Here is a 27,231-nt window from a genome sequence, read left to right as displayed (position 1 = left end):
TATGATTCAGTAGGTGCTTTATTTATTTTTTTGGTACTGAGGATTGAACCCAGAGACATTCTCCCTTCAAGCTATACCCCCAGCCCTCTTTTATTCTTTATTCTTGAAATGGGGTCTTGATAAGTTGCTGAGGATGACCTTGAACCTGCGACCCCCTAGACTCAGCCTTCCAAGTACTATGATAACAAGCGTGTGCTACCTACCACGCCTGCCTTGCTTCAGTAGGTTTTGAGAGGTACCTTTAACAATTTTCCAGCTGATGCTGATGTCTCTGGTCCAGGGATGGTGCACTGCAAACCACTGAGCTGAAGTACACAGTAGCCAGGGCAAACCTTTATGTATGGAATACGCGCCTGGCTGAAACCCATGGCCTCGGGATAAATCACCAAAGCCTCTTCAAAGTACAATACAAATGGACTGGCTGTACCTGGTTACCAGTTATATGTACGAGGGGAAATTTAGTCAACATCGCCTCCTTACTGAGATAGGTTTCCACATGTGACTCTCTGTTGAATAGAAGTTAATCTATTTGTGATTATATAATATTCTAATTTCGAATCATGACAGGCAGGCTTACAACACAAAACTCTTTATCCAAGTCACCATTTAAACAGGATTCTTAATCAGAAGTTGTATGTTTGCCCACTTTCTTCAACACACCTGATGTTCTGAGTTACCTAGTGTGAGGCACATTTCATATCAACACTGACTCCCGTCACGCTGGACAAGCTCACGCTTCCCCTGTCCCCTTCTTCTAAGAGAAGGGTAACTTGTGGTGTGACGTGAAGGGCACAGTTCTGAGAAAGCTGTGGCTCCAGAGAGGAGAGATCTGAAGTGACCACGGATAGTGAGTCCTGTGTTCTAGCACCAGCAAAAGTACTGGAGTCCAAATGACAAAACCTGAGGGTCTAGGCTCACAAGGACATCAGCGTCGCACACTCAAGATACCCTTCCTGCATGAGGGAAAGGCCAAGGGAGAACTGGCCTCTACCTGCCCGCTCCAACACTCATCCAACCCGGCCTTCATTGGAGTCATGAGACTTCCCTAAAGGAGAAACTCTGCTATCTGAAGAAAATTGTTCTTCATTCTATCCCCAAATCACAGACAAGGATAGTTTCTTCACATGGAAGTCCAGAATTTTAGACTTTTAGAAATTTAGACTTTTAGAAATTTCTTATTTGTTGTTTCTCTTCCAGTATTGTGCCATTGATTCTTGCATAAAATTCTGAAATGCTGGCTCCTCGTGACTTTCCTCTGTAACTGCAAGAAAAAAAGAAGGATGAGTCTTTAAAAATTCTCCCAGTAGACAAGCAGATCAGAGGTCCTGTCACCCTCTACTAGGAACATGCCAGCATGTTAAATTAACTCATTTGGTTATCTAATGCAGAATACAGATTTCTGAAATTTAGGCCATTTCTAAGAACCTAAGGTATTCATTTCTTCCAATAAAGAAGCATGTTCTCAGAAGCATGTGCTACATATAATGTTGCCAAAATATACGGCTTCTTACAGTGGGGAGAATTGCTTTTTCATATAGTAGTAAATAAATGAGGTTCCATTCCTAGGTATTTTTAGCCAAGATAAATGAAAATAGATACCCACATAAAACTAATAACAAAAACTCTAGATTCCTCCAACTGAATTAAGACAAGATGAGAAGATACAAGATAACTGCCTGGAGTCGGCTCTATACTAACCACTCAGTAGGAAGGCCAGGAACTCAGTACAGGAAGCTTTGCTGGTGCCATACCCTTTACTGTCTCTTTCCTCTATTACTGGTCACATGCTTAAGGTTTTCTCTCAAAAATGAGGACCTCCTAGGCAAACAATGTAGCTGTTCTGTCTTCAGGAGCCCCTCAGCCACAGCTCACCTTTGTGGTCTATGTCATCAGTGTCACTATCAGCCTCCTCGTCCTCTTCATCCAAGGTTCCTCGAGTCAGGATCAAATCAGAAGGGTCCAGCACAGGAGACATGCTATCTAGAATGAAAACACCTATCAGAGCCGGGTGTGGTGGTGCACACTTGTAATCCCAGCATTTGGGAGGCTGAGACCAGAGGATCATGGTTTGCGGACAGCCTCAGCTACTTAGTGAGGCCCTCTGCAACTTAGACCCTGTTTCAAAATAAAGAATAAAAATAAATAGGACAGGGGGTGTGGCTCGTGGTCAAATGCCCCTGGGTTCCATCCCCAGACCCGCAAAAAAAAGAAAGAAAAAGAAAACACCTATCAGTATGTGTGCTCTTCAAAAAGGTGATTCTGAATCAGTAAGTATGATCACAAACTGACAGGATAAAGTGTTCATGATAAACATAAATGCAGGATTCTGCTTCAACTAAATCCACTGTCAATGCCATTTAACATTTCTAGAGTAATTCAGTTCACAAAGGGTTTCCACGAGCCCAATCATGGGAGGCGCTCCATTTTTTCAACTGAAGAAAAACCTACACACTTTCCTTGGGAGTAGCGGCGTCTTTTTCCCTAGCGCATAGCTGGCTGGAAAGTACGGCTTTCCCTATGAATGATACATAAGCATGCCGGAGCATCAGGGTGAGCGTGGGAAGCCTCCTGGTGCCATACAGCTTCAGAGAGGCTCTGAAGCAAGCACAGCAGAACCCTTGTAGCGGCAGATGTAACATTTGCTGAGAATTAGCTGCAAAGTACATGCAGGATTCTCTTCTACTCTTCTACTGTAGCAAATGGCTACATCCAAAGCTCTATGTGTAAAGTAACAGTATTGTATTAAGGTTAATTTCCTGATTTCTGATAACTGCCCTGAGGTTATGTAAAAGTGTATCCTTGTTTTTAGAAAATAGATACTGAAGTATTCAAAGTAAAAGAGCATCCTTAATTTACTCTTAGTGATTAAAAAAAAAGTAATATATAGCCGGGCATGGTGGTGCACGCTTGTAATCCCAGCTCTTGGGAGGCTGAGACAGGAGGATCGCACAGGTTCAAAGCCAGCCTCAGCTACTTAGTGAGGCTTTTAGCAACTTAGTAAGACCCTGTTTCCAAAATAAAGTATATAATAGGTCTGGGAGTATAGCCTGGAGGTAGAAAAGCCCCTGGGTTCCACCCCCCAGTACCACACACACACACACACACACAAAAGTAACATAAAGCCAGGCATGGTGGCGCACACTTGTAATGCCAGTACTTTGAGGTTGAGACAGGAGGATCATGGGTTTTTGGCTAGCCTCAGCTACTTAGTGAGGCCCTCCACAACTTAGTGAGATCTTGTTTCAAAACAAAGAATAAAAATAGGGTTGGGGGTGTAGGTCAGAGGTAGAATGCCACTGAGTTCAATCCCTAGTACAGCAAAAGTAAATTAATCAATTAGTTAATTAATAATGTAAAAAGTAATCTATGTTTATAAAATACAGAGTTGTATATGAATATATACATATACACAAACATGTGTACAGAGAAAGGAGAACAAAAAGTAACTGTGTCAAATGTTAGCATTCTGGGAATCTGACTGAAGGGTACAGCAATTCACTGTATTACTCATGGAACTTTTCTATAAATCTAAAACTATGTCAAAATAATCTGGGAAAAAGTTGGGCTAGGGAAGAGTTAAAATTGCCCCCACACACAAACAAAAACCACAAACAAAATACTCAGAGCAGACATCAATTATTTTACCAAAGAAAAGCCAAAAATTTTCTGAAGGAGAAACTCAAAGTGATATAGTCATATATAATTATCAGGTACTTGCTATTCCAAGCTACTTACAAATAAATGAGACAAGCAAACATCTGCACGTTGTGTTTATCCTTTGGTCTCTCTCATATACAGAGACATCCCCGCTGGGTGGAAGTGCCCCTCCTGCACCTCTAAGGCCAAGGGCCCCCGCCTGCCATTACCTTTGGCTGCCCCTGTGTCCAAGGCCACGGAGCCCATGTCTCTCTGAAGGCGGTCCAGTTGCTCTTTCTGATGTTCGCTCTGTGCGGTGGCCTATATACAACGGGGGATATGTCATGTTGAAAGAGCAGCACGGCTGGGGTTGTAGCTCAGTGGTGAGTGTACGCTTAGTGTATGTGAGGCCCTGGCTTTGATCCCAGCACCAAAATAGAAAGTGAAAAATGAGCCCAAGTTAGATGCCAGACATCTAAGTGGAGACGAAGAATCACACAATCCTGAAGCCTGCTATGGGAACAGAAACACTGAGTAGCTAGGCCCAGATGACAGCAGAGGTTCCGATGAGGGGGCTCGACAGGTGGAATTAGAGGATGCAGCTAAGACACAAAAACTATCCAAAGACTTCTCAAGTAGACCTAGCAAGGAGGTTTGATGATAAAGGACCCCATGCAGCTCTGATGACGGGACCCCTGATCATCTAGAAAGAGTTGTGAGCTGCCTCTCTATTCTTGAGCAAAATTCTACAACTAGCCTTTAAGCTGACCATGGAGTAAGGGTGACGGTGGGGATAAGGCTTAGTAAGTAGTATATGTAACAGTAAAAATCTGACTTAAAATTTCAAATATAAAAAGAAGAAAATAATTGAGGGGCTTTCCTGCATACAAACAACACAAACACAAATTTACAATTTAAAATTAACAAGTACTTAAAGTCCAATGTGGTGGCAAGCCCTGTAGTCCTCGCTACTGAGGAGGGAGAGGGAGGACTGCTTGAGCCCATGAGTTTAAAACCAGCCTGGGCAAAACACAGCAAAACCGTCTCAAACATACAGTGAAACAACCAAAAAATACTAACAAGAGTTTAAAAGACACTCTGAAAAATGTTAAATATACAAACAGCCTCTTCTCTTACCAGTGATTTCTTCAGACGTTCATATTCAGGACGATACTCCCTGGAAAAAGAAATATTTTCTAAATTTCTTCACATAAAAATCCAACATGCCTGCCCCAAACCCTACTCTTATTTTCTGAAGACTCTGACAATAATAAACAAGCTGACTCTGTTGAACATCCATTATACTATGTCTTATGTCACTGAAAGAGTCTATCCCTAAGGAAACTGAAGCCAAGTTACTACCCAGAAAACCCAGAAAAGAACAAAATTCCTGACTGCTGGGTTGCAAAGATTAACATTAGAGACCATGACGGAGGAGCTCACCATCTGCTTGAGGTAAATGTGTGAGCTGAATAAAAGATGGACCTGCTTTGCTCAGAAGTCCAAAGCACAATGAAGTGATATACCTGAGCAACAACCATGAGATGATACAGGAAGTGTATCCTGAAGCTTTGGACACACACACACACACACACACACACACACACACACACACACGCCCACCCTTGTCTGATGATTCAAAATTAGAACAGTCTGAAAATGACAATGTAGTTGTTGGAATCTTGCAGAATATAAAGCCAAAGAAGCATGCTAGCAAGCAGCTCATCAGGCCGCAGCACCTAAGCAAATAGGTGCGTTGACTCTACTTCCTTTAGGTGAACGGAATTCCACTACTAACAAGGACGATAATGCTAACAACCACTTATTATGCAATGTGCCTTTATACATATCTTCCCAACTAAATCACAGTGACCTTGGTACCAAATCCAGCTCAATGCCTGTTTTTACAAACGCTGTGTTACTGGGGATCAAACCCAGGGGCATTCTAGACTATACCCCTAGCCCTATATTTTTATTTCTTATGTTAAAACAGGGTCTAAGTTGCACAGAGCCTCACTATGTTACTGAGGCTGGCCACGAACCTGTGATCCTCCTGCTTCAGCCTTCCAAGTACCGAGATTACAAGCGTGCGCCACCAAGCCCAGCTACTAACTGGCTCTCTACAGAAAAAGTCTGATGACCCCTGTTTCTTAATAATTCAATTCAGTGAAGATTTCATCCTTGTATTTTTTTTAAGTTAATGATGAATTGTTAGTCCTAAGTATGGTCAGGTCCGGTGCACATGTACAAGGCATGTGCATTGCATATATGATGAAAACCTAAACACTTTTAACTGCCAAAACTGCTATATATCAGAATTGCGGTCTACTAAAAAGGTCACCAGTGGAGTTCTCCTTCATGCTCACCTTTCATATTCTTCTGCAGCACTGGTGACTTGTACAAAGAGTTCATCGAAGCCAGTGCCCACAACAGCAGAGACACCCACCACCTGCCAAAAGCATCAGAAATGGCACTGAGGAAACGACCGCTGGCTTTTAAGTGGTGTGCATCATTTTGTTCAAATGTATGAAGAAAAAGAAGTTTAAATACTTTGAGAATCACTGGCAATAGATAAAAAAGAACAGCACACCTAGCCGAGAATCATGAAAGTAAGTCCATGGGGAATAAACACTTGACAAAAAAATACAATTAGAATGGAATAAATAGGAGTCAGGATCTCATCCCTAACAAACCAAACCAAACCAAGCCACTTTCTGTTCTCTCAATGCCTTTGCTTGTCTAATCGGAATACTCTTTGCAGCTGGCATCCACTTTTGCTTACATGAATCTTACCCTTCCTCCAGAGCATACCTATAAGACTGCACCCTCTCAAATCCCTCACGGTGATATGACCCGATCTGTCCGAAGCATCAAACCCGATCTGTCCGAAGCCACTTAGCACAATATATCAACTTTCCATTCTGTGTGTAGCCTTCTACCCTTAACTAGACAATAAACTCTCTGCAGGTAGGGGTCTTATCTTGTAAACCTCCACAATTTTGTGTCTTGTTTTTTGTAGCACTGGGAACTAAACCCAGGGCCTCATGAATTTACGTGCTAGGCAAGCACTCTACCACAGAGCCACTTCCCCAGACCATGACCTCCAGATTTCAGGACTCAATACAGTCAGTAAAAGTTACCTCTCAGGTCTGAGCATCCTTTTTAAGCTAAGTTCAAAGCCAGTCCTGTGGGTTAAAAGGTTGTCTAGAGAGACTACCAGTGTGAACAAAAGAGAAAGTTTACCCTGAGTGAGCTGTAAAACTCATCTAACACCAGGCTCATGGATCGAGTCAGGTTACTGACGTATGTGGTTTCTTGATTCAAAGCATCTTGGAAAGCCTCAAAATCTTGCATCCATTCCACTGCAAAGCTGTGATCAATGATGTCAGTCTGCACCAGGGAAAAGTCAACTATTAGCAACCAGAAATGGGGTTACGTAACAAACGATGGCAAATATCACTTTTTAACTTACCAGTAACAGCAAAGAACATACCATACATGTGTTTTCTTTCTCCACCTCCCATTTCTTCCTCCATCACAACATGCCATAAAGACATTTTCTTTATGTTTCTTTAACTGCCACTCCCAATGGACTGGCTGTCTCTCCCATATTTATATAGTCCTGGTTCTGAGGAATAAATCATCCACTATAGTTTAAGGGCTATTCTATCTATCCTAAAATCACTTTGGGTGGGAGCCGATGATAAACACTCATTTCATTTGATGACTCTATTTCCTACAAGTGCCTATGACTTGGCTTCAGTAAAACCTGAATTTTATGTCCAGCACCTGAAACAATCCTTGTCATCCGTCCAACCCTTCTGACAACCACAAGGTTCTGATGAAAAAGATATGCTGAAATCACAGAAGGAAGGATACACTTACTTTGTTCATAACCACGATGAAAGGCAGCTTGGTTTTGTACAAGATGCTGAAAATCAAACATCAAGACTTCATTTAGGTATTAATGAAAACACTTAAACTCTAGCCTGCCTCGCCTCAGTCTCTTGAGACTGAGAGGGGAACGTATTTAATTCAAGGACAGTTATTCATGGTTAGACGGCATTCAGTCTTCTCCCAGCAAGAAAACAACCAGCAACATCAAGCACACAGCAACAAAACACACGCACACTCACTCTCCTCTCACTGGAGTAATAATGCTTTGCTTTGATTATCATTTTGGTTTTTACCACATAACTGTCTACTGCTGTTGTTGCTTCCAGAGAAGCAAGTGAACATTTATTAAATTCTTTTTATTGTACAGGCACTCTGCTGAGCACTTTTATATATATGAACTGCTTTAATCTTTACAAATGCCCTGTAAATGTAAATAGCTTTTAGCTGTCATTCATATCTTAATAAAGCTGGGGAATAAACATTTGAAAATGTTACATTATGCCGGGCGTGGTGGCGCACACTTGTAATCCCAGCATTAAGGAGGCTGAGACCGGAGGATCGGGGTTCGCAGACAGCCTCAGTTTAGTGAGGCCCTCTGCAACTTAGTGAGACCCTGTTTCAAAATAAAGAATAAAAAATAGGGCAGGGGGTGTAGCTTGGAGGTCGAATGCCCTAGGTTCCATTCCCAGACCCTCCCCCTCCCCCAAAAAATGTTATGTTACACATTTAAAATTTTTAAATTTCTCCTCTAGCTTTATTGAGGTATAACTGACATAAAAACTGCATATATATTTAAGGTATACAATGTGATTCTTTTTTAAAGATCCACCCTTTCCTTTTTATTTACTTACTGCCTTATTTTAATTTTTTAATTTATTTTATTTAATTTTTTTTTTGGTGCTTGGGACTGAACCCTGAGCCTTGGCATTCTACTCTACTGCTGAGTTACAGTCCCAGCTGCCATGATGTTCTGATCTATGCATACACTGTGAACTGATTATCACAATCAGGCTAATCGAATAACTGCCATGCGCTTGAACATGCACACTTACAAATATGGTGCTAGCAATTAAAGCAGGGCATTCTATCTCCAAGCTACATCCGCAGCCATATTTTATCTTTTATTTGGAAATATGGTCTAAGTTGCTGAGAGCCTCACTAACTTAATATGGCTGGCTTCAAACCTGCAACCCTCCTGACTCCTCCCAAGTACTGGGATCACGGGCATGTACTGCCATATCTAGCAAACAACTGTCTTTTATATAATTAATATGAAAATGAAGTAATGCTATCAATCATAAGACTTCTATTTGGATCAGGATTTCTTGCATCCTACAAGAAGAGACATTCCGGGCGACCGAGAAAAGTGGGGCTTAAGAGCCCCGCTAACAACGAACCTCCATTACCACAAAATCAGCGCCTTTCATAGCCAGAAAACACCATCACCAGTGAAACAAAAAATCACCAGGCTCCAGAGAGAAAGCGGACTGAGAACAGAGCCACAGAGGAGATAACTGGCCTATCGCCCGAGGACGCGGCAGACGCGGCGGCAGCAGCGCCATACTGCCGGCGAATTCACGGGACGGCTACAGCAAGCCGAGGTGAGCCACTGCGGAACAGCCAGGCGGGATTTCTCCGCGCAGAGAGCATCTAAAGTTCCCAGTGGCCGAGCTCAGCACACGCTGCAGGGATTCAGAGTGGAAACCAAAACCAAGAAGAAAAACACCAGCCCCACAGCCGAGGGCGTAGCAGCGGCGCCATATTGCCACCGGCGGCAGCAGCAGAGAATTCAACGAGTTCAGTACAGCTACATCTGCGTACTCAAGAACAGTGAGTCAAATTGCGGGCCACAGAGGAGAAATCCCAGTACTGTACTCCCTGGGACTTGACCCAGTGGGGGAGGGGCGGTGGCAGAGATATCACACCATAGGAGAACTTGCAACCTGGCACCCCCCACAGTCTAAAGCAGCCTCTATCGACTCTCTGGGTCGGAGACTCTGTGATACAACCCAGTAAAGGTGTAGTGGGGTCTGAGATACTATTGACTCGAGATCCAGAGCACCTTAAGTGAAGTCATAGTGACCCAAGGGAAGAACCCAGAGAAGGCACAAACATCCGAAATCATGGGAAAGAGGAATAATACTGGAGCAATAAATGCCCACAACCCCACAACATCAGAACCCGATAAAACTGAAAATCAGAGATTTCTAGAAGATCAAATCAGGAAAATAACTGTAGAAATAATAGAGGTGCTTCGAAAAGAACTCAGAGAGAGCCAAAAAGAGATAAAGGATGCAATTAATGAAGTAAAGGCCTCAATTCAAAGCACAAACAACCGATTAGAACACATGGAGAACAGAATCTTGCTCTTAGAAGATGAGCAATCCAAAAATGAACGCATAGTTTCTAATCTAGAAAAAAATATCCGACAGCAGGAATCTGATATTGAAGAAATATGGGCCCATTTTAAGAGAGCTAACCTAAGAATAATTGGAATAGAGGAGGGAAAAGAAAGTGAAACCAAAGGGATCAACAATCTCTTCAAGGAAGTAATAGCAGAAAATTTTCCAGACATAGAGCAAGAGGTCGATATGCAGGTCCAGGAAACGTATAGAACTCCCTTTAGACAGGATCGGAGAAGAGGATCCCCACGCCACATAATTGTCAAAATGACCAATGTGGAAGCCAAGCAGAGAATCTTAAAGGCAACAAAAGCAAAGGGCCAAGTGACATTCAGAGACAAACCAATTAGAATCACTCCAGACTTCCCAAACCAAGTTATGAGAGCCAGAAGGGCTTGGAGTAACATATTCCAAACTCTGAAAGAAAACAACTTCCAGCCAAAAATTTCCTACCCAGCAAAACTTTCTATCAAATTAGAAGGAGAAATAAGAAGCTTCCATGACAAACAGAAACTGAAGGAATTTATGTCTTCAAAACCAGCACTAGAGAAAATACTCAAAGAGATTAACTACAAAGAAGAAATAGGTAACACACTCCAGAACTAGAGAAACAAGATTTTCCATCCAACAAACAACTAAGATTGGTTATTTGTGGAGATTCATTATTTATGTTAGTCTTTTACCTATCTCTAAAGGGTATTGTTTGCCTTTATTGTTGTTAATTTTTAGGATTCCTAGTTGGAATATTAATACACCTTCAGATATAGCATTTGGAAATATTTTATCCCATTCTATTAGTAACTGTTAACTCTGTGTACATTGTCTTTGTATATACAATTTTTTTTTTAGGGAGTTTGTATACTCCTCTGTTGCCTGTGCCTTTGAAATCATAACCAAGAAATCACTGCCAATTTCAATGTTGTGAGGTTTTATGACCCAGATTTTCTCCTAAAAGTTTATAGTCTTAAGATTTATATTTAGGTCTATTATCTATTTTGAGTTAATATTTGTATATGGGATTAGGTAAGGGTCCAATTTTATTCTTTTCCATGTAATTATTATTTTTTAACAATATTTAGTTAAAAGATTAATATTTCCACCACCAAATGTTCGTGGAAACCTTGTCAAAAATAACTTGACAATATAGGGAAGAATTTAGCTCTAGGCTTTTATTTAACTTCCATGGTTTATATATCTGCCTTTAGAATAGTACTACACTGTTTCAATTATTGTAGCTTTATATGGTTTGAAATCAGAAAATATATATCTCCTAGCTTTGTTCTTTTTCAAGATCGTTTTGGGTACCTAGAGTCCATATTCCATATTAGGATAGATTTTTTTCTGAAAAATAAATATATAAATATATGATAGTTTCACCTAAAAAATAGAAAAAAAATATTCTCTGGTAAGAAAGAAAGCAAAAAGAAATATTGAAATGTTATCTTTAAGTCATCAAAAGCTTGGTATCAGACAAATGAAACTGTTATGTGAGATTATCATTTTTAATTTTAGATAAATTGCCATAATACTAGATGTCAACTACTAAGCCAAGCATGGGAGGGAGGGATAGGGAGAGAATGGGGTGGGGATTGGGTGGGGGCTGACTGGGAAAAGTGTGCATGTATGTCTACAAAAGTATGTATCCTACTATGATGTATGAATACAGTGCACCAATAAAAATAAATAAATTAAAAAAAAAAAAAAAAAAAAAAAAAAAAAAAAAAAGAAGAGACATTCCTATTCATACCAGAAGAGATAAATGTTGGTGACAGCTTTTGTGCACCCCAAAATGAAACCTGAGCTTTCATAATGGTCTGCCTTGCTCCTCAGCCACAACAGACTGACAGTCTGGTCATCCATGTCCTTCCTCTCCGAGTGGCCCCCACTTGTGACACACCTGTGCATTTTAGAGTTTAGGGAAACTTTTTATTCAGTTACCTCTCATGCTACCATTTCACTCTACCTATAGCACACAAAATACCGCTCAGAACAGAGGGCTCCATTCTATTCAGACTTAGATTTCATTCAAGTAGGAGCAACTACCACAAGGTTCACCACCTTTTTCTAAAACAAACACAGTGGGAAGATCAGAAGGTGAGGAGAGAAAAAGCCAACAGCACCTGTATCTCTTCTCCTCTGACCTTCCCCCAACTCACAGCCACTCAATTAAGTAGCAAATCTAAATGACTATAAATCCAGGATACATAACCAGGGCCCCCCAAAAAAGAGGAGGAAGGCAAGTTGAGAGGAGTCCTCACACCTTGGTGGACACCAGGCCCACCAAGAGCCCGTTACCTGCAGGCATAGAGCATATTGGACATGAAGGTCACCGGGTTAGTACTTCTCGATGTGTCCATTACATAGATGACCACTGTTGGAAACGAGGATGCCTAAAGAAACAAAAAATTAATGCATCAGTCAGTGGGTTCACGACCTAGCTCCCATTTTGTTTTCTTTATTTTTGGGTGGTACTGGGGGTTGACTACAGGAGTAGCCTACAACTCCACTACATTCCCAGCCCTTTTTTTAAATTTTGAGACAGAGTCTCGCTAAGTTGCCCAGGTTGGCCTCAAACTTGCAATCCTCCTGCCTCAGCCTCCCAAGTAGCTAGGATTGCAGGCATGTACCACCCTCTTTTCCTACCTTCCTCGGCAACAGAGAACCACTTTAGGCAGGGTGTGCAGAACTTCTATAGCTCTGTCCCATATACAGTCCCAGACAAACAGATGCTAAGCCAATCTAGCCCTCTAGCTACTCTCAGTTACGAGACCTAGAATACTCACCAGGGCCTCAGTGATGATCGTCCCAGAAGCTGACCAGGTGAATACCTCAATCTGTCCAGGTGTATCAATCAAGACATATCTGTATCAAGAAAGACCATTAAAGAAGTGTCATACTTGTGTACTGTTGAAAGATATTGCAAGCTGGGCATGATCACGCAAGCTTGTAATCCCAGTACTTGGGAGACTGAAAAAGGAGGATCACAGGTTCAAAGCCAGCCTCATCAACTTAGTGAGGCTCTCACTAAGTGAAACCATGTTTCCAAACAAGCTGTCAAACTGGGCTGGGGACGTAGCTTGGAGGTAGAATGCCTATGTGTTCCAAATTAAAAAAAAAAAAAAGTATTCCATCACATAAAAAAACTAGCTATCATGTGGTCCAGGACTAGAATAACCTCTACACACTTCAGTCTAATTTCCCACCATGGCCCTTAACTGAATTCCATAGTAACCCCCAGACTCTGTTCCATCTCTAATAGTCTAACAAGCAGGAGCAGCAGACTGAACTAGCACAAATGATCCAGGAAAACTGTGATAGTTACAGAAACATGCTGCATTAAAAAAAGAAAGAAAGCCAGGTGTGGTGGTTCACACCTACAATCCCAGTACTTGGGAGGCTACAACAAGAGGATTGCAGGTTTGAGGCCAACCTCAGCAACCTAGCAAGACCTTGTTTCAAAATAAAAAAGGTAAGAGGTAGAATGCTCCCAAGTTCAATCCCCAGCACCCCCCTCCCAAAAAATGGTTAATCTCTTGAGAAAATCTAGTTGCTTAGGGATGGGAAGTGTCAAGGGAAGGAGAGGAAGGGACACAAGAGTGCTAGCTACAGAATACAGGGTGTCTTCTCGAAGTGAAGTTCAACTCAGCCTCAGCTAAGTTGCTGAGACTGGCCTCAAACCTGTGATTCTCCTATCTCAACTTCCCAGGTACTGGGATTAGAGGTGTATGCCATGGAACCCAGAGATAAATGTGATCTCTCCAGAACTCAAATCCATTGATGTTCTGTCCCCCCCCCCCACACACACACACAGTGGTACTGGGCACTGAACCTAGGGCCTCTCACATGCTGGGCAAACATTCCACCACTGAGCTACCTCCCAGCCCTTCATCCTTTCACTATTATGTGTGGTTTGAAGTCTTTATAATGAGGATATATCTTTTTTTTTCCAAAAGAATAAATTATATTTCTTTCCTTAAAAAGGTAAACTAATTTCAAATTTAACAACAGTTAATTTAGCTATTATAATTTGCCACTTTTTAAAATTATTTCCTCAGAATCATATAAATTATATCCTTTGTGTGTGTGTGGTACTGGGGACTGAACCCAGGGGCATTCTACCTCTGAGCTACACCCCCACCCCTATTTTTTATTCTTTTTTGTTTTGAAACAGGGTTTCACTAAGTTGCGGAGGGCCTCACTAAGTAGCTAAGGTTGGCCATGACCTGTGATACTCCTGTCTCAGCCTCCCAAGTACTGGGATTACAAGCATATACCACTATGCCTGGCAAATTATTTTCATTTAAACAGGGATTAGAGCGGGTGGGGGGGTGCGCACACTTGTAATACCAGTACTTGGGAGGCTGACAAGAGGATCATGGGTTTGCGGCCAGTCTCAGTTACTTAGTGAGGCCTTCCGCAACTCAGTGAGATCTTGTTTCAAAAAAAGAATAAACTATAGGGCTGGAAATGTAGCTCAAAGGTAGAATGTCCCTGGGTTCCATCCCTAGTATCACAAAAATAAAATAAAATAGGGATTAGAAACTTTCTTAAGAGGCTTCAGTGCCAACAACTGTTTTCCCAAGAGAAGGCAGGCAGCCAACTCAATTTAGACGGTCTCAAGATACCGCCCAAGAAGTCATATATTGGGGGCCACAGTAACTGGAGGTGGGACAACATAAAACTGAGCTCTATACTGTACGGCATCTTAATGAATTTATCCTATTTGTTTTTTCTTCACTTCCCTTTTTTTCTGCGGTACTGAGGATTAAACCCAGGGGCCTTCTAACTCCGGGCTACACTACCAGACCCTTTTTTTTTTTTTTTTTTTTTTTTGGTGGTCCTGGAAATCCTTCTACCTCCAGGCTACACTTCTAGACCTATTTTATATTTTTTATTTGGAAATAGGGTCTCTTACGCCGGCTGGCTTCAAACCTGCGCAATCCTCCTATCTCCACCCGGCCAGACCCATTTTTTAATCCCTCCTTCCTCTCCTTCCTCCCTCCCTTCCTTCCTTATTTATGGTTCTGAGGATGGAGCGCAGGGGCTTTCTACCTCCAGGTTACACTCTCAGACCTATTTTATATATTATTTGGAAACAAGGACTCACAAAGTTGCTGAGAGCCTCACTAAGTAGCTGAAGCTGGCTTCAAACCTGTGCAATCCTCCTGTCTCAGCCTCCAAAGTACTGGGATTACAAGCTTGCACTACCACACCTGGCATTTTTATTCTTTATTTAGTAGCTGAGGCTGGCCACGAACCTGTGATCCTCCTGTCTCAGCCTCCCAGGTACTGGGATTACAAGCATGTGCCACCATGCCTGGCTTTGTTTTTACTTCTAACAGCTTCATCTCAACACCCTTTCAGAGCTCAGTGATAACCTCAAATCCTTTCAAAAGCCTAGAAATAGCCACTTGTAATCCTAGTACTTTGGAGGCTGAGACAGGAAGATCAAAGGTTCAAGAACATTCTCAAGTAATAAGACTCTCATTAACCTAGGGAGAACCTGTTTCCAAATCAAAATAAATTAGGGGTGGAGTATAGCTCAGAGTTAGAATGCCTCTGGGTTCAATCCCCAGTGTCACAAACACACACACACAAAAGAAAGCCTAAAATGTGTCAACTAAAGAGTAATCAAGCCAGGCGTGGTGGCGCACGCTTGTAATCCCCACGCTTGGGAGGCGGAGACAGGAGGATCGCGCAGGTTCAAAGCCAGCCGCGCTGGCTTAAGAGACCCTGTTTCCAAATAAAAATATAAAATAGGTCTGGGAGTGTAGCCCGGAGGTAGAAGGGCTTCCAGGAACCCGAGTACCACCAAAAAAAAAAAAAAGAAAAAGAAAAAAAAAAAAGAGTAATCAAGAGCTGGGCGTGGTGCCGCACACTTGTAGTCCCAGCATTTGGGAGCCTGAGACAGGAGGATCGTGGCTTGTGGACAGCCTCAGCTACTCAGTGAGGCCCTTTGCAACTCAGAGACCCTGTTTCAAAATAAAGAATAAAAAATAGGGCTGGCCGGGCGTGGTGGCGCACGCTTGTAATCCCCGCGCTTGGGAGGCAGAGACAGGAGGATCGCGCAGGTTCGAAGCTAGCCCCGCGCGCTGGCTTAGGAGACCCTGTTTCCAAATAAAAATGCAAAAATAGGTCTGGGAGTGTAGCCCGGAGGTAGAAGGGCTTCCAGGAACCCCAGTACCACCAAAAAAAAAAAAAAAAAAAAAAAAATAGGGCTGGGGATGTAGCTTGGAGGTAGAATGACCTTGGGTTCTATCCCAGTACTGCCAAAGAAAAAAAAAAAGAGTAATTAATAGGTTTAAATAGTAATCGGTTTAAATAGTAATCAATAGAAATCACATACTTAGATGTGTTCTGGGCCTTCTCAATAAATTTCATCACCTATAAGAAAGAGAGAAAGAGACAGAATTACAACAGAAACGTATTTCAACACAAAACCACAGGCCCTCTCTAGTGTGGCATGCCCCATAGATACCATCACCTATTGAATCTATGTTCTCAATCTTAGGATATTAATGAACAAACTCACTGAGCCAAAGAAGCACAGTCACACCCCCAGCATTGCAACATCCTGGGGCAGAAGCAAGGACCTGAGATGCTTAAGACCTGATCTGCCATACCTCTTGGCAATTTGGGCAAATTTTTTTTTCTTTGTTTCTTTGTTTAAAGAAACAAAGTCTTGATATGTTACCTAGGCTGGCCCTGAACTTCTGGGTTCAAGTGATTCTCTTGCCACAACCTCCTGAATATCTAGGACTAATGGTACACATCCATTGAACCTAGCTTTTGGTCAAATGTGAATGGCCTGGCTTAGGGAGTGACATAGAATTTTAAAAGAATGATTATAAAACACCCTTATGGAAGCAGGTGACAGAGGAAAACCTAGAGGATGACAAACATCTGTCATGAGTAAAAAGTATCATTATCTTTCATTCTGGTGTGCTAGCCCATCCCACTCTCCATCCTTTTATACCATCCTCAGGGCATTATGACAAGCCAGTAATGGGTCAGATAAAGAATTCAGGCCTCTTGGATCTTTGCTTTGTTGGCTGTCACAAATATTAAACGTGAAGTGTCTCATCCTCTCCTAGTCTACTTCTCCTACCAAAAAACCAATCTATTTTCTGTATTTTTGTTCAGGTTTGCCACTCTGCTTTGCCAATGTGATCAAGATGGGGCACATAAGCGTCAGGTTTTACACAGAAATATCTATAAATGTAAAGACCAACAGACCTGATCAAATCTGGTAGCAAAGAGGTTGAGTGAGGTCACTATACCACCATTGGGTCCAAGTCCATATCTAGATACTCAGCTAAGGATTTATAATTGCACAGATTAGATTATGAAGTCCATGATTGGATATTACTCACCTAGATAGCATTACAATATTAACATTCCAATAACTGATACTGGCAACTTAATCCTTGGCAATCACACAACCGCAGCCTCACAGGACAACAATCACTATCAAGATCTTCCTCAATCATTGATCTACTTTAGGGATATTCAAGCAGAATGAGGAAAGCAAAATGATGAAAATATAATAGACAGACCTGCCAGGCAGTGACAGCCTGCAGGCATTAGCCATTAAGATCATCTATGTAACCTCTTGCTCTGCTCTTCACTAATCAAGCAACCTGATGATTAGAATTAATCTTCTGTCCTACATTTACCTACCCAGATAATGAACATTTCATAAAAAAAGGCACTAACAATCCAACTAAACCTACTCTTGTGTGTGTGGTACTAGAGATGGAACCCAGGGGCATTCTACCTCTGAGCTACAGCCCTATCCCTATTTTTTATTCTTCATTTTGAAACAGGGTCCCACTGAGTTGCAAAGGGCCTCACTAAGTAGCTGAGGCTGTCTGCAAACCTCGATCCTCCTGACTCGACCTCCTGAATTCTGGGATTACAAGCATGTGCCAACATGCCCTGCTAAATCTACTCATTTTGAGTCTTTGGGTCTGAAGGGGTGTGAATGCATTTATCTTCTAAGACAAACATACCTTGTGGGGCTGCCAGCTAGCCCCTCATTTTTCTTTGCCCTTTAATTCTAATAGGCTGTGGTCTGGGTGGATGGTATGAAAATGCAAACTAAAGCTAAAATGGTATTTTGTTGTTGTTGTTTTGGTTTTGGTACTGGGGATTGAACTCAGAGGCATTCTGCCTTCAAGTTACACTCTCAGCTCTTTTTATTTTGAAAGAGGGTCTTGCTAAGTTGCTGAGTATCTCACTAAGTTACTGAGGCTGATCTTGAACCAGTGATCCTCCTGTCTTAGCCTCCCAAATACTAGAATTAAAGGTATGTGGAATTAAGATGGTATTTCTGATCATTCACAATACCTCTTTAAAATTACTTTAAAGGAATCAATGCTTTTGCTTGTACACACAAAAAACTCTCTCTTAACCATAAAACACACAGACGGCAACTAGCCAGGAAAAATCAATACCGCAGTAGACATGGAAAAGGATACTGTCTCATGACTTCTTTATACTTCACAGTGTCACGAATATCTGAATGGGGGGGAAAAAAGAATTAACTGGAATGTAATATATAAGAAAAAACACACTTTAAGACCTTTCACCTTTAATTAGTGAGACCCTTTTTCAAAATAAGGAATTAAAAATAGGGCTGGGGGTTATCGCTTGGAGGTTGAATGCCCCTGGGTTCAATCCCAGTAGCTTAAAAAAAAAAATCCAGTAGCCAGGATTTGTTGGTACTGGGGAACTAAACTCAGGGTCATTCTACCCCTGAGCTACATGCCCAGGCCTATTTCATTTTTATCTTTTTAATTTTGAAACAGGCCCAGGCCTATTTCATTTTTATCTTTTTAATTTTGAAACAGGGTCTAAATTGTGAAGGGCCTCACTATGAGTTGCTGAGGCTGCAATCCTCCTGCCTCAGCCTCCCAAGTACCGGGATTACAGGTGTGCACCCCACCATAACTGGCTTCAACCCATTCTTAATATTTGTTATAGTAAAAAACTTTATACTTAATCCCCGCGCTTGGGAGGCTGAGACAGGAGGATCGCCAGCCTCAGCTGGCTTAAAAGACCCTGTTTCCAAATAAAATATAAAATAGGTCTGGGAGTATAGCCTGGAGGTAAAATGCCCCTGGGTTCCATCCCCAGTACCACACACACACAAAAAAAAAAAAAAAAATTTACTTAAAGTCTGATAAAAATGAAAACATCTCATTAGAAACAATTCACATATATACATGCATACATACATACATACATACATACATACATACACATTTTCCCATGCATTTCAGGTGAGTGAACTACAGAAGAATTCTAATACACTAATGAAACTTTAAGAAAAGGAAGTAAGGGCAACATGTTTAGGTATCAGGGTTGAGTGAAAGGTTTATGGCCTAGATGTTTATGGACTGACTTTCTGTCACTTCTTTTCCCAAATTACAATAGCCTGACACACTAGAGTCAGAAAGAGGGGGAGGATAAAGATGAATGGAAGGACACAAAGAAATATAGGAAAGGGGAAGGAGTAAACAGAGAGAAAAATGTACAGAACAAGCCTTTTTAGGGACTCCAACAAGTCCAAAGAAAATCAAAGTTGATCATTCGGAAAAAATAAAAACTGAAGGCACTGAAAACTGGCAGACTAGAGTCTTTCCATTCTGAAGCATTTTATGCAAGTTCTAGGACAACTTACTCACCAATATTGGCAGGAAAGGGGACTTCGTGTACTGCGGGGTCCAGGTTGATCACATAAGGTGGAGAGCCTTGACTATGCAGGTGACCCGTGAGCCTCTGCAAAAATTTGGGGAGAGGGAGTGAGATGAAGGAGCAATGCGGGGACCAGGGCGAACTTCTTTTGCCTTATGGACCATGCCTAAAGACTGGCACTAGTTCTTCCCATCTGAAATATCCATCAACTATATCCACGCCCAACTCAGTTCATACGCTGCCTTCCTTCATCACCCATCGAACAGAGTCTCCTCCAGTCTCATTTATTCGCTGTTTAGGTGTGTGTACGGGTTTTCCTGCTCTTTAACTCCACGAAAGCGGTAACCTTGTCAACTCCATTTTCGCTTAGAACCTGGTAGGCACGCAAAAAAGTTAATTCTCTGGCTACTCTTCACTGAAAACCTGTGTGCCGGCGCTGTATTATTAATCACTGAAAAGTTGCTTGCAAGCCCCGCATTCGAGAAGCAGGTCGTTTATCAGCAAGGGAATATTGGCAGGAATTCAAGACAACGTGCAAAGTGGTGCGGAGCACGCACCCGGCACAGAGCCACGTAGGGGATGCCGGGCAGACGGCGGGAGCGCGGCAGGGGCCGAGCCGCCCAGGCCGGCGGCCGGGGCTCCGGGGCCGGGCGCCAGCACGCGAGGGCCACCCCTCCCTCTGCTCCTGCCTCCCCCCGCCCAGGCAGCCTCCCGCCGCCCTCCACGGCCGCGCCCGTGCGTCACCTGCACAAAGGTGGTCTTCCCGGACCCCGCCATCCCCAGCACCAGCAGGCACACGGGGGGCCGAGCGGCGCCCGCCGCCGGGCGCTCCGCGGGGGCCGCCATCTTTCCGCCGGCCCCGCCCCGCCCGCACCAGCGAGGGCGGCGCGGCGCGCTAGAGGGGCTGCGCGATTGTGCGCAGAATCCGGCGGCGCGCGTGGGCGGCGCCCGGGGCTGGGCGTCTCCGCGCCCCGCAGCGGCCGGTCCAGTCCGCGGGCGGCGGGAGCGGGGGCGCCGCGGCCTCGGGAGGGGCCGGGGAGGGGGCGCTGGGCCTCTCTGGAGGGCGAGACGGGATGGAGTCCCGAGAGGAGGGGCCCCGCAGCTCGAAAACGAAGAGCGTGCGTCTCACTTTCAGTCCCCAGAAAGCTAGATGGTCGACTGCCATGGCCCACTTGACCCCAGAGGTGGTCAAACTGCTCAGGGCGGCCCCGGCCAGGACGAGGGCGGTGGGCGACCTCCGGAGTTGCTGGGCGGAGCGGGGTCGCGTGGACCACCGGAGGGGGCTCGCGCAAGAACTTCCCGCGTTCGGACGCCCCGCCCGCGAGAGTCGGAGCCCCGACCTCAGCGCTCACTCCTCGGCCGTCACGGTTAGTGAAGTACGGAGCTGCCCTAGCGAGCGCGGGGCTTCCGGGAACATGTAAGTGCTGGGGACGCGGGGGCTCGGCTTGCGCGGAAGGGCCTTGGAAACTCGCAAAGATGAACGAGCCGAGAAAAGTTTGACAGTCCCGATCACCCAGTCTGTTTCTGTCACTCTTTGTAGTCGCTACGGTACTCAGTAACTCAGTCACTTTCATATACCCAGGCTCTGCCACTTACTAAGGGTGTTATGTCTTGGGCGTGTCACGTGAAACCCCAAGCTATTTTCTCCTTTTTAAAATTGAAATAAAACTTGCGGGGTTGTAGTGACTATATATTATTGTGAATTGTACGCCACATTCTTTATCTTTACTAGAGCCTTGCAGAGTGTGTGGAACATAGTGGGTGCTCAAAAAGTGAGTGTGTGGGGGGGGGATAGAGAATGAGAATGAAGGACAATTGTGTGGGGTTTTTTAAAGAATTGATAAATATCTTATTTGTGCTTTCTGTAGGTTGGCCGAGAACCCCAGAACTACCCCTCCGTCAGCATATCTTACCATTCTACATACATTTTTCATACCAGAAAAACTAACAAAGTGGGAGAACAAGATTAAAGGAAAGACACTGTTGGCGATGAGGAATCTGAACAAGCAAATAGAAGAAGCCCAGATCCGTCGGGACCTGGTGCTGGAGGAAACCCGGCAGATATTCGAGGAAAAGTTACTTGTCCAGGCTGAAAACAAACTCTTTCTGGAATACCTGGCCAAAAAAAATAACAACTGTAGAAGGCAACATGAAGAACAGTGGAAGGAGTACTTCCAAAAATGTAGGGAGATAGAACAAACTAGACAAGAATTGTCCTCCAAGTTTGCAAAACAGACGTCAATTCTTAAAACACAGGTATTGCAGGGGAAAAAAACCCAATCCAACTTGGAGCATCAGCTGCAGGCACTGAGGAACATTTCACTAGTAAAGGAAAGACAAGACATGAGAATAGAGGCATTGCAGAAGGAAGAAGAGAAAATCAAATCAGAGACCTATCTGAAGGATCAGGAAGCACACTTCCAGTTCCTCCAGCAAAATGCACTCCTGGAGAAACAACTGACTGAGCTAGACATGAGGCAGTTGAGAAAGAGGAAAAGAAAGATCAGGAGTAAGGTCCAGATGCTGGAGGCTATAGCACAGAAATCTAATATCGAGTTCTGCCTTGGTGTCTGCAGAGAGAACCACGAATTACAGAAAGAATTAGAGCAGCTCATCCAGGTATCCAAAAAGTTAGAAGCTACTCAGAGCCGGTTAAAAAAACAGAAGCAGCTGTTGAAGGAGGAACAGTGGTATCAAGAATGCTTAATCAGGGGGAGGCAAAGACTGAAAGCCGGGCCTAATTGGTGCCCCCAAAAAGAAGATGCTCCAAACACCACTCTGAGCCCTCCCCTAGGCAGCAAGCCAAGAAGAACTCCAAAGTAATTCCTAAAATAACAAATGAAATAAGAACTGGAGCAAAGTAAACTTAATAGGAAAGCTTTTGGATTGCTGATTACTAGGATAAAATATCCATAGCGGAAATTTATATTTTTTATCACTAACAATTTCTGGAAAGTGTAAAGATTATATTTTCCTACAGAGGAGCAATGTTAAAATATGGAATCATACTCCTAGGATTCACATTCTAATAAATCACTGGTCTAGCCTCTGTCTGTTATAAATGGGAACAATACTGCTACCCTAAGAGACCATAATAATTTAAATTATTATTTTTAAAGTTTTACAATATTTGGACACTTTTTAAGTCTTGTGTCATCTTATTTCTCTAGCAGAATTCCAGAGTCTAAGATAATAAGTAAAAGTAATTAAATGCTTTAGGACATTTCTTTCCTACATATGTATTTTGTTCCCAAATACCTTCTATAATTAATATAAACTATATATTTATAGTATTATAAGATTAGGATCATTTTTAGTATAGACTTTTATATATGGGAGATATAATTGTTAAATTTATGATAATTTAAGTAAGGCTAAACCAGTATAGGAGTATGAGCCCATATTTTAACATTGCTTCTCTATAGAAAAAAATATAATCAGCTTTACATTTTCCAGAAATTATAATAAAAAACTTCAAAATAATTTCCCTGAATTTTCAGATTTATATATAAAATGAATTCATTTAAAATTGGATTTAAAAAATAATTCAATATGCCCTTAACTTCCAGCTTTAACATTTTAAAAATATGTACTATTTTTTATTAAAATAGCCTATTTATTATCATTAATCCATTGATTTTATTACTGTTTTTCCTCACAACTCTACCCTTCCTGCATGTCTCATGCATGTGTGCAAGTAATACAATTTTATTACATAATGTTTAATGCAGAAACTAGGGCTTAGATAGCATGTAGTTACCTTTGCCTGAATACCCCAGTTCATGAGCCAAAAATACAAAAAAGACTGAACTTAGCATGGGATCCAAGGCAATTCTGAAAGCTCTATTTCCAGTGGATATAAAACCCTAGTAAAACCTGGGCATGATGGCACATACCTATAATCCCAGTACTTGGGAGGCTGAAACTGGAGGATCACAGGTTCAAGGACAGCCTCTGTTAGTGAGACTGTTTCCAAATAAATAAAATCAGGCTGGGGGTGTAACTCAAAGACAATGCCTTTGTGTTCAATCCCCAGTAAAACACACACACACACAACACACACAGCAAAATATATCAGTCTGATGAATTGGAAGGTAGTAAGGACCTTGGACTCTTACTATTCTGCTGTAATTTCACATCTGCTGTTTTAAGTGTGTAATTCAGGAATGGGTAACTTCCATCTGATCTCAGTATACTTTGGTCATCCCAGAGAAACAATCTGTTATATTGCTGGAAACTGACCCTTTCAGAGTGAGTGCTTGAAGACATGAAAGGGTAAATCACATCTGATAAAGTATGAGATCCATACCCCTTGTAAACAATGGATTAGCCTAAGATGTCAATCTATTTTTGTTTTGCTATGAAGAAAATTAAATAGAAAATTAACGTTAATTTTAACTAAAAGTTACAGAAAGTATGTAAGGTAAAAAGTGGAATGATAAAGCCTAAAATGCAAACACTAAGAAAACATTTCGGGAAGAAGCAACCGTGAACACAAAGGGTCTAAAGTGGGATTACACTTGGTAGATTCAAAGAACACAAAGATATGTGTGGCCAAAGTGTAGCTGGGGAATGATCAGAGACTATGAGTAAAAGGGGAAGATGAAACTAGTAAGAGGAGAAAGAAAATCTCTGTCTCAGCATCTGGAGGCAGTGGTACCATTTGTTCAAGTAGGGAAGAAGTGACTATGGGGTGAAGAAAAGATGAAGTAAAAATAAAATTTCTACAGTGTTCTCTTACCAAAGAGGCAGGCAGGCAGAATATATATATATATATATATACACACACACATACACACAAACATATTTGACATATATGCTATAAATATATATATGCTATAAATATATATATATATATATATGTATATATTTTTTTTTTTGGTGGTGGTACGGGGGATTGAACCCAGGGGGGGCATCCTAGTTTTTTATTCTTATTTTAAAATAGGGTCTAAGTTGCAGAGCCTCACAAGTTGCTGAGGCTGGCCATGAACCTGTGATTCTCCTGTCTCAGCCTCCCAAACACTGGGATTATAAGTGTGTGCCACAATGCCTGGCACCAAAGAGCATTTCTGCATGTTTTTTATATTACATGAATGGTACTCTTGATGTATCTGTAACTTGCTTTTCCAAGACATTATTTTTGGGGTGTATTCATAATAACAAGAAACCTGTGTTATTTACATAGTGTAGTCTACTACATGACTATAATAATTTATCCATCCTTTTTTTTTTTTTTGTGGTACTGGGGATAGAACCCAGGGACATTCTACCTCTGAGCTACACCCCCAGCCCTATTTTTTATTCTTTATTTTGAAACAGGGTCTCAGTGAGTTGCAAAGGGCCTCACTAAGTAATTAGCTGAGGCTGTCCGCGTGAACCCAGATCCTCCTGAGTCACCTAAATGCTGGGATTACAAGCGTGCGCCACCACGCCCAGCTCTATCCATCCTTTTCAATGGACAAGGTTATGTATCTGAGCAGGCTAACAACAAGAACCAAGAAGGCATGTTTCAAATAACAGACATTTATTTCTTGCTCACATAATAGTCTCAGATAGATGATCTTAGTTGGCAAGTGGCTCTCCGTCACAGAGTTCAGAGTCAACTATCTTCCGTCTTGTGCTTTCCCATCCGAGGGCCCCAGCATTACCTGCATCTAGCCAGCAGAAGGGAAGGAAAGTCCAGAGGTACGCTTACTCTCTTAAAAGTGCTAGCCTAGAAGTGACACACATCACTTACATTCACATTCCATGGGAGAGGATTTAGCTGGCTATCCCTTGGAGGCAGCAAGGTTTCCAGTGGGAAATGTAGACTAGCCATTGTCCTACAAGCCTATAACTTCAAAAGATGAGAGATTTCAGTGGACAGGTGGTCACTAATGCTCGTTTCCAGTATCTACTGTAAACTGTACTGTAACCAGCAGTCTTGTTCAACTTTCTTCGTACATCTTGACAAGAGGAGTTTCTTTGCATATACCTAAGACTGAAGCTGCGGAGGCTTAGGACATATCGTCAACTTTGCCAAATACTGCTGTTATCTTCAAAGTGATTATACCAATTTACATTCCACACTGATCATGAGAGTTTACATCATTCAACATTCTAGCTATGTCCAGTAACGCCAAACTTAATTTGTTATTCTATTGAACATTAAAACACACACGCGCGCGCGCACACACACACACACACACACACACACACACTTAAAGTCTATACTGACTTCTGCTGGTCCTTGGCCTTGAGAAGGAAAAAAGGAGTGTTACAAGGGGCCTCAATGAAACAGAACAGGCTTCCTGTACTAATTCACGTTAGCCTCAAATTATTCACTTTAACCAGCAGATTTCAGGAGCTAAGGAACAACTGAGACAACTGCATTTAGGACTTATCTCAAACACGTCCCCACCTCCAGCCATCTTCTTAGCTCCACACAGTATGAGCCCAGTGGTAAACAGCAGGTCAGAGTCAAAGAACAACTGGAAACAACATTCTAAGAGAGTTATTTATTTCTTTTTCATTGCCAAACATTCCCCATGTCTTACTCACCAGAAATTAACATAGCTTCTTCATTTCTCTTCCCTGACACCCTCATCTCTTGAAAGGGCTTTAAGGGTGCAACTGCCAATGAAAATGTAACACAGACATGCCATTTCCTTCATGTGTTTCAAAACTACCTCCTCTGGCAGTATCAGATTCAGGTTTCAATGCTCCTCTGTTTGAAAGTGGTCTTCACAAAAGCCCACATGTTAAAGCTACTTAGAGGAGCACAGACAACAGAGTTAAAGGGTAGCCTTTCACAATCTGAAAAGGTAGCATTTCTCCATATCAAGGTTAAACTTTTTTAAGTGGCATATACCACAAAATAGACAAGAAGACCAACATTTATATTAAAAAGGAGGAAGAGAATCCAGAAACACGACAAGGGTGCTCTAACCAGTGCTCCAGAGAAAGCCATCCTCTAAGAGAAAGAACCCATTAAAAGTTACCAGATAGGCATGAGGTATGGAAAAGAGAATTTTTTTCTTCCAGCTCCAGATATCTACATCTGGTGTCAAAGTCTCAGAATATAAAGAGGATAGAACTCCGTATATAAAAGAGAAGGACACTATTCACAGAACAAGAGGCAGAGGTTGTCTAAAGAGATGGATCAGGACTTAGCATGGGTAGACTAACAAGTGAGGTAAAGTCCAGGGTAGAAAGAATGTGCACCTTGATTCCCAATCTTACTGGCATTATGAAGGGCAGCCGAGTACTATGTCAGAACACAGGCGATGTGACATTTCTCAATCCTTAAAACCGAGGGGGCAAAAGCAAGCTTTGGAGGCCATTGATTATAGCAATAAAGGAGGCTCAGGCCTCAGGCAAGTTGGGGCAGTATTTATTGCTTTTTTAACTTTTTCTTATTAGTCATTTTTATGTTTGGGATACATTACTCTGGACACTGCTTTTCATGCCTGTGGGTCTAGTCAGTCACTGGTACTTGGTAGAAACAAACCATTTCCCAGTGAAACTAGTGGAGGAAGGTTCTAGCTTTTTCATGCTAAGTCCTTTTCTTACTTTCAATCCAAAAACCATACCGAGGACAGATACCCTCTGTAAAACT

General features: G+C 42.3%; 1 protein-coding gene across 2 annotated transcripts; it reads right to left on the bottom strand.

The window, feature by feature from the left end:
* Positions 1-1,175: 1,175 nt before the first annotated feature.
* On the bottom strand, positions 1,176-20,480 carry GPN1 (GPN-loop GTPase 1; the record flags this gene model as incomplete). 2 transcript variants are annotated; one of them, XM_080711927.1, is made up of 14 exons in its annotated part: positions 1,176-1,261; positions 1,873-1,980; positions 3,867-3,957; positions 4,774-4,813; positions 6,003-6,085; positions 6,880-7,026; positions 7,522-7,567; positions 12,231-12,325; positions 12,719-12,797; positions 16,282-16,319; positions 17,172-17,238; positions 18,392-18,455; positions 19,625-19,718; positions 20,379-20,480. In XM_080711927.1, 14 exons carry the CDS (start codon positions 20,478-20,480, stop codon positions 1,176-1,178), a joined length of 1,140 nt encoding a protein of 379 aa, XP_080568053.1. The 2 variants fall into 2 exon arrangements, with proteins under 2 accessions (XP_080568053.1, XP_080568054.1); XM_080711928.1 differs by having other exon boundaries at positions 18,416-18,455.
* Between the last annotated feature and the right edge of the window lie 6,751 nt (positions 20,481-27,231).

This window comes from Muscardinus avellanarius, assembly GCF_963383645.1.
Source record: "Muscardinus avellanarius genome assembly, chromosome: 15".
Classification (NCBI taxonomy): Eukaryota; Metazoa; Chordata; class Mammalia; order Rodentia; family Gliridae; genus Muscardinus; species Muscardinus avellanarius.
Note: the sequence above shows the minus strand (reverse complement) of the source record. Positions and strands in the feature narration are given on the sequence as shown.